The following is a 15946-nucleotide window of genomic DNA, read 5'->3' as shown; positions in this document are numbered from 1 at the left end:
GTTCCCTTTTAAACTTCTAAGTTCTTTTAAACTCTGCCTGTTTGCTCTGTAGGCTTCTGCTAAATAAAGGAGTCCTATAAAGGCTTTAATTTTAATTGAATATGTAAAGTTTGCTTACCGACTGTTGGAATAGTTGTTTTTTACAAAATTTATATACTGATTGGTGTAGGTCACGATGATCTCTAAAATGTCATCTGCAAAAAAGCAGGTTCAACATTCTGCTACAGATTTTGTCAGCCTTGCATCTCCTGTCGGCCCTGATAGGTGTCCTGTCTAACATGGTCATGAGGTTTTGTTCTTAAACTGGTCAGTCAGGGATCTTGGTACCATTGGTAATTTTGTACTTTCCAGTAAAATAATTGGGTTCTATCTACAACGTTCAGGCACATGGTGTATCTGCGTGGTTCAAAAGCGGGTTTGTCTCCGCCAATCAGAACCCGAGATGAACAAAATTTCGTCATGCATGCGCCTGACAGATCTATTGCGTCCAACGGAGGGTTAAATATTTTAGTAATCAATCTTGAAAAAATTTTTTTGTAGTTTTACTCTTAAAAGAGAGAGCCGGTAGTAATTCATAACATTCTATTTTCATTTCAACATTGCTTACATGCAGGATATTGATTGTGTAAACCCCAAAACAGTCAGTTATAAAAGCTTGGCAATCAGAGAAGCAAAAGCAGATGAGAGTTTTATTGAAGCCTGGGAGTTAGCAATGTCCCTGGTAAAACTTCATATGGCTCACCATCTCGGCAATACTCTGCAACTCAACGATCACCTAAGCAAGTCAATAGTACCGTTCCTGGGAAGAAGTGCTGCTCGTACAACATAACTACAACCAAATGATGAGCCACAGCCACCCAAAAAGCACTGTGCCATATGTCCATAGACGACATCAGAGGAGAAGGATATTAAAAAAAAAACTCAAGAGAGTTTATCATTCAGAGAGCGTGGAATGGGGAACAAGGGGGTACAACTTTGAAACTGACTTACCGTTAACGTAGGTCCCGGAAGTTGCCGATTCACAACAGTGACTGCTCGAACGTAACCGTCTGCTGAAATGCAATCTTCCCTGTAGCAGTCTGACATAACAATTGGACAATCGTAGCATGCTTTTGACATGGTAGAGTACCTTAATTGTGTAGAAAGCATTAACTCTTTACTCTTCTACCCTTTCACAAGTCAATTACTCAAAAGGTGAAGCGCTTCAAGATCAACTACAATCAGATTTTGCGTGTAATCCTCTAGTGGTGTTTTAAAAAATTTGTAGCCTGCTGGCCTGTAAAAAAATGCTTTATCTAAAAGTTGAAAAGTCGTTATCGTAACATTTCATATATTTCACTTGCTTTATTCATTTTTTAAAATGTATCCCAAAATGACACTTTTGTTTCATTGCCGCTGTACTTTATGTTAAGATCTCGATAACAATGCGCTCGATCAAACTTAGGCTACATTGTGTGTGCAGATTCATTGCATTGATAGAGAGTCACGGCTTGCTAGCAGTGCTTCCCAACTTTTAGCAGTGGTTCCTAACCCTTCAGAAGTAAACATGTTTGTAGTACAACAATCTTTCACTATGAATGCAGCAGTTTGCTAGCACAAACCTAAACCCTTTCATATTAAAGACTTTCACACTGATAATTATAGTTTCTCTCCTTGACATTTAGATGTACAGCAATGCAGCGCCGAGAAAAGTAGGCAAACTTGCATGTTGTGCGTGCCCTTGGGAAAGGCAATAACACTTTCATAAATCAACATAATAATGGCAACAACCTGCTACTTTGAAACGACATTTTGATAAAAAAAATGAACGTTTACTTATTTCGGAGCCAATGTGAAACTTAATTGACATAAGCTACTGATCTTTTCTTGTCAGGCAAAATGGGCACAAACCTTTCCATGCACGTTGCACAGCATTCACCTATTGAAATAGAGGCTTCTTTGCATTCACTTGAGTTGTTTTTCCTGTTTGCGCTCACGTATTGTTCGAATTTTTTTATTGGTCTGCTTACCTTTTTCTTTCCAAATGAAAGCTGACGACTTTGACGTCGTGCTTTTTTAGTTGTTCAGTGGCTGTCTCTTATTCATTCATATTAGGTTTTGTTGTAAGACCCTCGTACCATCCTTTGGCCTTATCCTTTGCCTTATCTGGAATAAGCGTTTCAGCGTCGATGATTAGATAAAGACTTCCGGATGCGAATGAACTTCTCGTGCCCTAATCACCCCTTGCCACCGCAACTTAGGGGTATCGTGCTTTTACCGGACGACCCTGATATGAGCGGATAGCTAGTTCTTCTAAGGCCGTCTGATAACCGTATTTGTAATCTGTAAGTCGCTGCAGCAGATGGGGTGTTTTCACCAGTGGACATATTAACATCGGATAACATTATATAAATGAACCAACTGATTGTAGTTATTGTGATCTTCTGGCACTCAGTCAGTGAGTTGCTTCTTGCTTTGATTTTTATATTTTTTACAAAAGGAAAAGAATAGGGGTAAGAATAGCAAGGGTGGAAATCGAGCTCACGTCATCAAAATTATCTTTTCCCTAACAAAGGCCTTCAAACCGCTAGGCCACGCTTCTGACGATTAAACGTTCAGTTAACTCACTTTTTATCAAAAATATTCGAGAAGAATGTTCACGCTATCACGGGTACAAGCCATATGACTGCAATCAGCTAATTTAACCTTTGCCTTCTGATTGGTTAATAAACCTAATCAGCTGTAGAGATCTGCAGATTGCAAGTACGCGTCCGGTAAAATGACAACACTCCTGCGCTGTGATAGCAAAGAGTGATCTGGGCAAGATACCTTTATTCGCATCCGAATGCCCTTATCCAAACGTCGACGATGCAACTTTTATTGCAGATAAAACAAAGGATAGCCAGAACTGATTAGCCTACAAGGAAAACACAATGAATACTAAACCAAAACGCGAATAATGCGATTGTCTCATAACTGAGGCAAAATAAGAAAGAATTAGAGGCAGCCACTTAGCAACTGAAAAAAAGTACGACCAAAGCTTCCAGCTCTCGCCTGGCAGAGATGGCCAAAGCCACCAGTTTTGGTGACCTAGAAGATCAAGATCAACAAGAATATGCAGAATGCCCGGACGTTTGACCCCAATGAATCGTAGTCCAAAAAGAAACTTCTCATACGAAAGAAGAAGAACAAAACAGTGTAGTTTTGAAAATCAAGATCAAGATTGTGATCTTGAAAATCAAAATCCATTTCAAGATCATTTTTTATGTACTTTAAAAAATGAAATTGGTGATCAATGTTGTTGCAAAAACAAAAATTACTGTATGCAATCCGGTTTTTATTGTCACTCAAGTTTTGTCTGGTTTATAAGAAAATTGTTTATTCGTGTTCTCAGTAGTTTCAACTTTAATTGGATGGAAAAAGCCGATTCAGACTCGATAACAAACGACAAATAATAATATTTTTGTTGCGATAAATTTTTTTTCTAACTTTTGTTTCTTCTTTTCTGCATTGCACTTTAAAATTTCATCCGAAAATAGAAATGTTGATTTTTTTTGATTTTTCTGAAATTTGCCCTTTTAATTTTGTTAACAAAGACTTAACAACATTTGGAATTGGAGTGGAAAAATTGGATTTTTTTTTCGCGCAACATTGGAGGAAAAAATTGGAGTCATTTGAACCATTCCTTCAGCTTCCTCACAGCTTCTGAAAATTTGCATTTTGCTGAAAATTTCGCATTTTTGTTTGTGGTTACATGACTACGAACTTCGTCAGTGACGTAAATTCAAATGAAAGACGTCACTTTTTCCTACCAATGTAACCCAATTACATTAAAAAATGACGCAACAGCTCAGGGTAGGTCTATAAAAAGAAATACAATGACGTTTTATAGTTGGCTAAATGTCTAACGCAATTATGTATCATGTAACCACAAACAAAAATGAAAAATTTTCAGCAAAATGGAAATTTTCAGAACCTGTGAGGAAGCTGAAGGAATAGTTCAAATGACTCCAATTTTTTTTCTTAGGTTAATTAGATATATCTAAACAATATTGTATCTACCCAAGCTAAAAATATTTTTGAAAAAAAATGCGTTTTTGACACCTTTTTTCGATTTTTGGGCCCCATGAGGAGGCTGAAGACAATTTGTTACGAATCTCAAATTTTGTCATCAGCGTTTTCTCACTCATTGGCACCATTTCCCCACTACCCCGGGAGAATTTAAATAAAAGTTCAAAAACGAGCATTCCTATTGCTCAATCTACCTTATGGTTAAAGTGGTTATGCAACTCTATTGTACATTCTTACCAAACAAAAATGTGCTCACCATTCTACAACGAATTCGAATTGACACGTCATCGGTTGGGTCGAGCTGCATGGTCTGTCGCATGGATGACCTGAACAGGACATTAGGTTAGGTTTAGTCACATAGATGACCTGGAAAGTACATTAGGTTAGGTTTAGTCACATAGATGACCTGGACGGGACATTAGGTTAGGTTTAGTCACATGGATGACCTGGACAGAAAGTTAGGTTATAGTTACACACATTAATGACTAGGACAGGACATCGGGTTATGGTTAGTCACATGGATGTCCTGGACAAGAAGCTAGGTTAGGGTTGGTCACTTGGATGACCTGGACAGGAAATCAGGTTAGGTTTGGTCACTTGGATGGTCTAAACTGGTCACATGGATGACCTGGACAGAAAATTAGGTTACAGTTACACATTTCAATGACTTGGACAGGACATCGGGTTAGGGTTAGTCACATGGATGTCCTAGACAAGAAATTCGGTGAGGTTAAGTCACATGGATGACCTGGACAGGAAGTTAGGTTAGGGTTGGTCACTTGGATGACCTGGACAGGAAATTAGGTTAGGGTTAGTCACTTGGATGACCTGGACAAAAAGTTAGGTTAAGTTTAGTTACATGGATGACCTGGACAGGAAATTAGGTTACAGTAACACACATCAATGACTTGGACAGGACATCGGGTTAGGGTTAGTCTCATGGATGTCCTAGACAAGAAATTCGTTTAGGTTAAGTCGCATGGATGACCTGGAGAGGAAGCTAGGTTAGGGTTAGTCACATGGATGTCCTGGACAGGAAATTTGGTTAGGGTTAGTGACATGGATGACCTGGACAGGAAATTGAGTTAGGGCTAATCACATAGATGACCTGAACGGGACCTTAGGTTACAGTTAGTCACATGTATGGTATAAACTGGAAATTAGGTTTGTTTTAGTCACATGAATGACCTGGACAGGAAGTTAGGTTAGGTTAAGTCACATGGATGACCTGGACACGAAATTAGGTTAGGTTTAATCACATGGGTGGCCTAGACAGGAAGTTAGGTTATAGTTAGACACATTAGTGACTAGGACAGGAAGTTAGGTTAGGTTTAGTCACATGGATGACCTGGACAGGAAGTTAGGTTACAGTTACACACATTAATGACTAGGACAGGACATCGGGTTAGGGTTAGTCACATGGATGACCTAGACAGGAAATTAGGTTAGGGTTAAGTCACATGGATGAGCTGGACCGGAAATTAGGTTAAGGCTAATCCCATGGATGACCTGAACAGGAAATTAGGTTAGGGTTAGTCACATGGATGACTTGGACAAGAAGTTAGGTTAGATTTAGTCACATGGATGACCTGGACAGGACATTAGGTTACAGTTAGTCACTTGTATGATCTAAACAGGAAATTGAGTTAGGGCCAATCACATGGATGACCTGGATAGAAAATTGGGTTAGGGTTAGTTCAGAGAATTTATGACTACAGGATTGGAAACTCTGTGGAACTGAAAACACTTTTGCACACCAGTAGGGTCACTGTTCTTTGCGTCGCTGTGATAAGGTTAACACAAATTAACCTTAAAATAGTAAGTAGTAAACAGACAAGGAAAAGTGTAACATCAATGCACCTGCCGTAAACTGTAAAGTATACACTTGCCTTGTTTGTTTAATGTGTTTTTATTCCATTTGTGCAATCTTGTCGTATTTTGTTTGCTGCTAAATCATTTTAAAACCGAGTATTAGTTTTAGTTCTTATGACATCTTAAACGTATTGATTTCGTACTGGGTTGGTCTGTGAATAAGTTTATCATAAAAGCCTACGACAACACATTTCACTGATTGTTGAACACTCCTCGTTAACTTCTGATCCAGTTTGCAATACGCAAAATGCTAAAGAACAACAGGAAATTTCTGGATTCTTTGCATTCCTTTACTTTTTGATTTTTTAGATTCATGGTTTTAACCTTTATACATCAAATAAGTTTTGATGTGAGGGTACATTTTTTATTGTTATTGCAAAATTGAATTTTACGCATTCTTTAGTTGATACAAACAGTGTTTTTTTTAATAATTATTCTGTAGTCATAGCAATATGTTGACCCTAATGATGTATAGCAGGGGTCACCAACTGGCGGCCCGCCACGCTGTATCGCTGCGGCCCGCGGAAGGTATCCGCGTACAAGTATAACCATAAATACTTTTCTTGAGGAGTTAAAGAGCATGAAGGCAAAATATACTTTTTGCTGGAAGCATATTTTCGCTTTGCATACCGTACGATTCCACCGACCGACCAATCGAATTGTTGTTTTAAGTGGGGGTCGATTAAGTTATTCCAATGCGATGTCCAGCCACACTGTCCCAGCGGTTGATTAAAACGTCTGTTTTCGAGTTTTGAAGTTGTCTGTGAGCATAGTGTTGCTTATTTTAAGCTTGTAAATGTCACGTAAACCCTAGTGTGCGTTTCATGTTTATTGTGTTTCACGAGCAGTGTTCCTTTTATGCAAGTTTGTAAGCAAAATAGGTCGGTGTGCCAACTCAATTTATAATAAATTGGCAAAATATTATATGTTTCTCGGCAGTCCAGTGTAACAGGAACTCAGCGATAGACACGTGTTTCGCCCATGAGGCTGGGCTCATCAGTCATTTAAAGACTTTTTCTGGTTGTATTATGAAAACATTTAGCTTAGTACTGCAAAATGTTGTTTAATCATCAATTCTTACCATGCTGATAAGACACCGTGTCACAATCAAGGTGCAAATGCCTCGCGATGGCTTGCTTTGTATCTTCAACGAATGTGCTATTTTCATTATGGAATTCTGGTGCGTTGTGTTATTATCGGTTATGACCTGAAGTAACCTCTGATTGAGAAATTTGTATTATGTAACGTATTTCTAGAATCATCTGTAAGCATGCAAATCTAGAAGGTTCTGTTGTTTTTCATGAGTTCTGAGCGTCGTTTGTCATGACGTCATAAGGTTGTTTATCAGTAAATGTCCGATTGCGAAATCGTTATTATGTAAGAATCTTCTTGCGAACGTGGCCTTCTAGAGACTTCTGTTGTTTACCTTTTAAATGCTACGTGACCGAACGATGGTTCTGTATGATGTAACCTTCTCGAAGTTACTGGACTGAACAGCCAACTATAAATAGTGGTGTAGTTTGTATTTCTGTTTATTCTGAGATTATTATTATGGTGATTGTTATGAGTTGATTATGAGAGGTGTGCTATGAGTTGTGGATTGGTAATTGATGCAGAAATTAGAGTTATTTGAGAAGCCGTTCGTTAAAGTTCTTCAAGAAGTCAGATTATCATTTCGCTAGTAGATTTATTCGACATTTAATTGACTGCTTTTCGGTTGACCCATTAAACTACGTCATTGAATCTTTCCAAGTCTTTTTCCTGGTAAGAGATAGAAAGAAATCGTGACATTCTGGGGGCTCGTCCTGGAAAAACCGAAAAAGAAAAACCGAAGAATACCGAAAGATTTATTGAAAGAATAATAAATTAATGTCAAGATGGCGGATACTGTCAAACATGAGATGATTGAAGACTTAGGGAGCATGGCTGAACGAATGGGGCTGACTGGTAATGAGAAGTCTCAGTTTGTGATGGAGGAGTATCACAAGATAATGGACCAAAAAGCTCAGCGAGAAGCTGACGAAAGAGAAGATAGAAGAGCTGCTCGTGAAATAAGGAAAGCAGAACTTGAAGCTGAAGAAAAACGAGCACAGCGTGAAGCTGAAGCTGCACAACTTGAAGCTGAAGCAGAGGAGAAGCGGGCGCAGCGTGAAGCTGAAGAAAAACAAGCTCAACGAGAAGCTGAAGAGAAACAAGCGCAGCGCGAAGCAGAAGCTGAAGAAAGAAGAGCGCAATATGAATTGGAAAAGTTAAAACTTGAATTAGAAAGACAAAAGCTGGACATTGGTGAGCGATCTAATTCTACTAATGATAATGCTCGAGATGTTATTGTGGCGCAAGTTAGACGCCCAGATTTGCCATCATTTGTTGAAGAAAAAGATGAGTTGGATAGTTATTTGTTAAGATTTGAAAGATATGCTACAATAGCCAAATTAGAGAAGTCGACGTGGGCTACCCAGCTAAGCATGTTATTATCGGGACAAGCTCTTGATGTATATTCAAGACTTTCGCAAGAAGAAGCCATGAACTACGACAGATTGAAGTTAGCTCTGTTAAAGCGATACAATTTTACCGAGCATGGATACCGTCAAAGATTCCGTGAGGCAAAGCCTGAACGACACGAAAGTCCAGGTCAATTTATTGAACGTTTGAGAAACCTTTTGTTAAAATGGTTTGAACTTTCGGGGGCCGAACAATCATTGGACGGATTGGCAAACCTTATAGTTAAGGAACAATTCACAGATTCATGTTCAAAAGATCTGTCTGTTTATTTAATGGAGAGAAGTCCAAAGAATCTAGAAGAAATAGCCAGTGTGGCAGAACAGTACTTAGTTGCTCATGATGAGAAGTTGTCGACTGAAGAAACGTTGTCATGCGATAATGACAAAGAGCAAACAAATAATTTTAAAGGAGGTGCTGTTCCAAGAGAAGTACGTTGTTTTAATTGTAATGGCTTAGGTCATAAATCTGTTAACTGCCGGAGGAAGACTAACAGAAATCATCAGGAATCGAGGAAGTGGTGCAATCGTTGCAATAGGCAGGGACACGAAGCGAAGGAATGCAAGGACAAGTCGTTTTCCTTACCTAATCAGTCTGGAAAAGATAAAGACACGGACGTTTATCGATGCGGTTGTGCGTTAATGATTCCTGAACCCACGCTTGACGAGAAGAATCCGGATGAAGATGTTTGCGGAAAAATAATACCTGAAGATTACCTGCCAGTAGTGGATGGAAAAGTTGGAGACAAAAAGGTAAAAGTTTTACGTGATTCTGGTTCTACTGGTATAATAGTGAGGAGAGATTTGGTTAAAGACAGTCAATTAACGGGAAAAACTGGCCATGTGACAAAAATAGATACCACTTCAATCCAAGGACCGTTAGCGATGATATCTATCGAAACTCCGTATTGTAGTGGGACTGTGAAAGCGTTATGTTTACAAAACTCTTTAGTTGATCTGATAATCGGAAATGTTTTTGAGAGAGATTCTGAAGTTACTTGTTATTCTTGTGGCAAGAATGGTCACTTTGCTCAAGATTGTTCTGCAGATAATCAGCAACGATCTCACGATGACGGATATTACGAGCGCGAAGAACCGAGGAGAAGAGGCAGGCGACGACCATTTGGAGTTTGCTATAGATGCGGTAGACGCGGACACTTCGCCAGGGAGTGCGTTGCTGACGGCGGACATTCGGAAAATAGACGTTGCCGTGACAACCACTGCTACCGATGTGGGGAGATTGGACACATAGCCAGGAACTGCCCTTTTGATGAAAAGGCTTGCTATAATTGTCATAAAGAAGGTCATCTCGCCAAGGACTGTCCGGAGAGGAGATGTTTCCGATGTAGGAAGATGGGTCATCTCGCTCGCCGATGCACTGAAGATGTTGAGGACGTTGGAGACTTTCGCAGAAAACGTGACTATTGTTTTGAGAAAAGCTATCGTTGGTAGATCATGCAACGATAGACTTATGAGAACTGATTATTGAGTAATTAATTGTTTTATGGTGTGTTTTGTATTGATTGTGTTGTTATATTGTTTGCAACAATATTCTAAGGGGGGGCGTATGTCACAATCAAGGTGCAAATGCCTCGCGATGGCTTGCTTTGTATCTTCAACGAATGTGCTATTTTCATTATGGAATTCTGGTGCGTTGTGTTATTATCGGTTATGACCTGAAGTCCCCTCTGATTGAGAAATTTGTATTATGTAACGTATTTCTAGAATCATCTGTAAGCATGCAAATCTAGAAGGTTCTGTTGTTTTTCATGAGTTCTGAGCGTCGTTTGTCATGACGTCATAAGGTTGTTTATCAGTAAATGTCCGATTGCGAAATCGTTATTATGTAAGAATCTTCTTGCGAACGTGACCTTCTAGAGACTTCTGTTGTTTACCTTTTAAATGCTACGTGACCGAACGATGGTTCTTTATGATGTAACCTTCTCGAAGTTACTGGACTGAACAGCCAACTATAAATAGTGGTGTAGTTTGTATTTCTGTTTATTCTGAGATTATTATTATGGTGATTGTTATGAGTTGATTATGAGAGGTGTGCTATGAGTTGTGGATTGGTAATTGATGCAGAAATTAGAGTTATTTGAGAAGCCGTTCGTTAAAGTTCTTCAAGAAGTCAGATTATCATTTCGCCAGTAGATTTATTCGACATTTAATTGACTGCTTTTCGGTTGACCCATTAAACTACGTCATTGAATCTTTCCAAGTCTTTTTCCTGGTAAGAGATAGAAAGAAATCGTGACACACCGCAAGTGACAATTGTCTAGTAATCAAAGAAAGGCGGTTTTATAGACTCTCAAAAAATGATGAAAAACCAACTCATTGCTTTTTTAGAGAGAAGACTGTTCATGAATTACGATAGAAACGTTTTTTCGTTGATTTCCACAAGCGTTTGTTTCATGGTGCTTGGTTTCTTTTTCTCTGTTATTGGAGCCTATTTTTCGCTGATATGTTTCCAGGTCAGTATTGTTGCCTGTATTGCGATATGTCAAACATTTCCTTGTTTACTGAAGCTGTTAATTGCAACTTGCAAGATATCTTTTATGAAGCGAAATAACAACACCATACTCTTGCTTGGCGATGAATGTTCTGATGAAACCGTTCGCCTCGCTACAAGTGCGCAAAACAAGTGACCTCATTTATTAGGCATTGTTAAAGAAGTCAAAAGTGCTGTTGAAGGAGCTTGGCGTGGCAGTAGCGTTGTTGAACTAATTTTGTTGTTGCGGTATTCTAAGATAAATATTAACAACATGTAACGCTGAATACTGGGTACGACATGATTTCTTTTCTAGCATAAGAATCAACCTACCTAAAATTTTATTAGTGCGGCCCACCACAGCTCTCCTTAATACCAATGTGGCCTGCGTGCAAAAAAGGTTGGTGACCCCTGATGTATAGCATTGAAAAGAGTTTCCAATCCCGCAGTTATAGATATTCCTCGGTTAGCCACACAGATGTCCAATACAGGAAGTTGGTTAAGGGTTAGTCACATGGGTGACCAGAACAAGAAAATTGGGTTAGGTTTAGTCACATGGATGACCTGAACAGGAAATTATAGATAAGAAATTAAGTAATTTTTTGCTTTAAATAAGTCTTCAGATTTTAATTTTTCTTTAAGCTTTCCATTTTCTCAAGTGAGCAAGCCAATGGAATGCTCAACACGAGTCAACAACCCCATCACACAAATCGTGGTAGGCTGCTGTGTTTCTATGGTCATAGAGCTGATATTTACACTGTCCTTCTTAACTATCGAAGTTTATGTAATGTGGTACTCGATTTCCGACGTTCCTTCCATGAAGCGCTTTGCGCTGACGCTGATTAATTTGTACTATTACTTTGTTTGCCACAGTTGAGTTCTGTCTTGTGTACTCAGCTGCAGTTGCTTTGTTTAGTTTAACCTTCAGTCGAAGTGTTGTTTGCTGAGTTTTGTGAGTTAACCTTATTGTGCTTGAGATTATGCAACTTCTTAGTTAATTAAAACCAACTTTTTTTGTGTGACTAAATGTATAGTACTACATATAATAATAAAACTAAAATGATATATTTCATCCTATGCCTTACCTTCCGTCCTCGATATCAAAATCCACAAAATCAAAATAACGTTTCCGCCTGAATAACAATGGATAAGTTCAGATATCAATACCTAATTTATTAATTAATTATTTTAAAAAAGAAGTAAGAGTAAAAATAGAATGCAAAAAAAATGTATGGATACATTTTTCCCACTAAAGTATTTTATTTAATCTAAGAATACATTGCACTTTTCTCACCTTTCTTTGTTGATCATATAAATTCATACATATTTGCATTAATGTGCGGAAACAAGTTTTCCCGTAGGCTTGGGTTACATTCTAAATGTTCATATAATTGTCTAATGCTTAATTTTTTGGTTTAGAAGTATTTTCTCCCTATCTGATCATGGCCTAGTGTTAACAAATAGGGTTAATATTTTGTGCATCAATGTTATTTTACTTCTAATGAGGAAATGTTGAGACTATTAATCGAGAACTGTGGTAAATATATTTGGTAAAACATTGCAAAAACGTCTCACATATTTCCACACACTTTTGAGTTAAACTAACTTCAAGAAGTTGTAACTTGCCTGCTCTAAAAGCCATGGAGAGAGTAATGTCTGGAAAGATGCAACTTCCCTGCTTCCTCAAAACAAAGTATCGTGATTGTTGTAGAGTAAATCTGCAGTGTGATTTATAGACGACTGACGCTACAACTTCTTTTTTCATAAACACAGATGACAAAAGATTCAAAAGATTATAGAAGGTGTGTGGTCAATATTGCATTGCTTCTCACAAAGGGCTTCTTTGTGTAACTTTGACAACGCTTTTTGAAGTGTTGACTTCAATCTAAATAGTTTGCTCAACATTCTCCTGTGTTTGTATAATTCCAAACAGTAGAATTGTCCAGAAAACTGAGTGCGTCTATATCATGTGGCTATAAACGGGCATGGTAGTGACTCGGTTCATTGGGTTTAAAAGGTCTATATAATTTTCCACCATTAGCATATCACTTGCCAAGAACAACCACACCTGTCAAATGACAGCAAGATTTAAAGTGTTTGCAAGTGCTCCTCAGAGAATTTTCACTTAAAGTCAGTTAACTCCGAATGTGTAACCTGTTATCAGATGAGTTTGATTTGTTGCAATTATTGTAACAGAGAAACTTCAATCTGGACGTTTTCTTTTTGATTGAAAAGTTCAAGGTAATTGTGCCGTTTCCGCTAAATTTTGCCATTAAATAGATATACACCTTCCTGTTACGACGATTACTTTATCTGCTCATAATGGTCCGCTCGACGACAACACCAACAAACGTTCAGTTTTTTTATTATTTCTGACAACAAAATAACATCACAACGACAACAATATCTACCAACATTGAAGAATATCCGTTTCATTTTATTCCTATCATGTTTTTTTTTGGAAGCTGCAAAGTGACCAATACGGCCTTCGCCTCAAGCTGCCACCCTCACCAACAGCTTTGCTGGCAATAAGATCTTAGTGTCAAGCTGCTACCCTCAGCTTAGTTGGCAATACGGCCTTCGCCTCAAGCTGCCACTCTCAGCTTCGTTGGCAATACGGCCTTTGCCTCAAGCTGTCATACTCAGCTTTGTTGCCAATACGGCCTTCTCCTCAAGCTCTCACTCTCAGCTTACTTGGCAATACGGCCTTTGCGTCAAGCTGCTACCCTGAGCTTTGTTGGCAATAAGGCCTTCGCCTCAAGCGGTCATACTCAGCTTAGTTGGCAATACGGCCTTCGCCTCAAGCTGCCACCCTCAGCTTTGTTGACAATACGGCCTTGGCCTCAAGCTGTCACACTCAGCTTAGTTGGCAATACGGCCTTCGCCTCAAGCTGCTACCATCAGCTTAGTTGGCAATAAGGCCTTCGCCTCAAGCTGCTACCCTCAGCTAAGTTGGCAATAAGGCCTTTGCCTCAAGCTGTCACACTCAGCTTAGTTGACAATACGGCCTTTGCGTCAAGCTGCTACCCTGAGCTTTGTTGGCAATACGGCCTTCGCCTCAAGCTGTCACACGCAGCTTAGTTGGCAACACGGCCTTCGCCTCAAGTTGTTACCCTCAGCTTAGTTGGCAATAAGGCCTTCGCCTCAAGCTGTCACACTCAGCTTAGTTGGCAACACGGCCTTCGCCTCAAGCTGTTACCCTCAGCTTAGTTGACAATACGGCCTTCGCCTCAAGCTGTCACACTCAGCTTACTTGACAATACGGCCTTCGCATCAAGCTGCTACCCTCAGCTTTGTTGGCAATACGGCTTTCGCCTCAAGCTGTCTCTCAGTTTATTTGGCAAAACGGCCTTCGCCTCAAGCTGCTACCCTCAGCTTTGTTGGCAATGCGGCCTTTGCCTCTAGCTGTAACACTCAGCTTAGTTGGCAATAAGGCCTTCGTATCAAGCTGCAACCCTCAGCTTAGTTGGCAATAAGGCCTTAGCGTCAAGCTGCCACCCTCAGCTAGCTGACAACCAGGCCTTAGCGTCAAGCTGTCACTCTCAGCTTTGCTGGCAATAAGGCCTTCGCCTCAAGCTGTTACCTTTAGCTTAGCTGGCAATAAGGCCTTCGCCTCAAGCTGTCACCCTCAATTTTGCTGGCAATAAGGCCTTAGCGTCAAGCTGCCACCCTCAGCTATCATAAAAATGGCACAAAGTTTTCTTATTCAGGAGAGAAAAAATCAAACAAACTCACAAACACTTTACGCAGTGCAGCCTTTGCACTCTGTGACTTTCCAGTCACGATTATCACACTTCCCACTTTTCGACAGTGGCGGCAAATGGTAAACTGTATTGTTTTAGCAATAATGTCCAGCACATTTTCTGCGTTTTCTGGGTTGTTGTCCCTGCTCTTCTCTCTGCAGTTTCGACTTTTGCTTCAGCACATGAGCAGTTCTCAAGCTCTCAATGAGCTAGAGGATAAAATCACGTCGGCTGATGTTGCTGCTGGAACGTTTTCTAAAGATAATCCAAGAGTTCAAAGCTGCAATATTTGTCCAAACTGCAAGAGGCCATCTTTTGGTTGATCCATGTGTCGTGCATTTTCTTGTTATTTGGTCAAACACATCAACTGCTGCTTTGTTCTCGCTATAAAAATGGATCACAGAGGGTTTCTTTTTCTCTGTTTCATCGATACTGGAGCTGTTATGCATAGCGGCAAGGACATTTGCATGTTTTTTGCACAGATAGTTTACAAGCATGCAGCTGTTGGTTGAATCTTTATTTTTTATTTCGAACAGTTCCAACAATGGTTATATTGCTTTCCTGTAGCAAACCAGAAAGGTTCACCCTAGTAAAGAAGTGAACTGTTGTGACATTGTACCCGCTTTGCTTGTGTAAATTGGTGGTGATCCCGAGCACTGCATTTTCGGGGAGAAGCCTTCCATTTCGTTGCTTTCTTTCAATAGCTTCGAGGTACGGTAAGTACGGTATGGTGTTGCATACGTATTTGAAATGAACTTCGGCTAACAATCAAAATTTCATGTCATACTTGTCTGGTTTGTTTGGCATGAACACGATAAAAGGACATCTGATTTTCATTGGAAATAGCTGATTATCGATTGGCAGGCTCCAATCCGGAGTGTAATTGTTGATGCAACTAGCAACTAAGTCCTTCCAGTGGCTCTCGAATATGAATAAACTTACCTGTTGCAACTTGCAAATCGCTCATAGATTCGTGGAAGGTATTTGTAAACTCAGTAAGATGACCTAAAATCAAGCCGAGCGATGGACACACATCAAGCCGAGCGATGACACACATCAAGCCGAGCGTTGGACAGTTCCCATGAGAAACGCTACAAGTAGCCTAAGTGTGAAAATTATTGAAGTAGTTTTTTTCACACAGAAAACTTTTATACTTTATAAATCTTATTAAATTTGTATGAGGTGTCGATTTCGACGCCATTTTATAGAGTGGCTATGCCACTAAATCGATTCAAATTTCTGCTACGATGCATGCGTTTTGATAACTATCGCAATCGACCAGAAATACAAAG

At 39.5% G+C, this 15946-nt stretch overlaps 1 protein-coding gene across 1 annotated transcript in view; it reads right to left on the bottom strand.

Moving 5' to 3' along the window:
* Positions 1-15711, bottom strand: part of LOC145768314 (multicopper oxidase 3-like) — a 71257-nt gene extending 55546 nt beyond the window's left edge. Inside the window, exons 1-4 of the mRNA XM_082579794.1 lie at positions 15597-15711; positions 11997-12044; positions 4307-4376; positions 991-1129 (exon numbers count right to left, since the gene is read on the bottom strand). Coding sequence (XP_082435920.1) covers positions 991-1129; positions 4307-4376; positions 11997-12044; positions 15597-15711 — 372 coding nt within the window. The remainder of the gene's footprint in view (positions 1-990; positions 1130-4306; positions 4377-11996; positions 12045-15596) is intronic.
* Between the last annotated feature and the right edge of the window lie 235 nt (positions 15712-15946).

This window comes from Aplidium turbinatum, chromosome 1, assembly GCF_918807975.1.
Source record: "Aplidium turbinatum chromosome 1, kaAplTurb1.1, whole genome shotgun sequence".
NCBI classification, from domain to species: domain Eukaryota; kingdom Metazoa; phylum Chordata; class Ascidiacea; order Aplousobranchia; family Polyclinidae; genus Aplidium; species Aplidium turbinatum.
The sequence above is the reverse complement of the archived record's forward strand: the minus strand, read 5'-3'. Positions and strand labels throughout refer to the sequence as shown.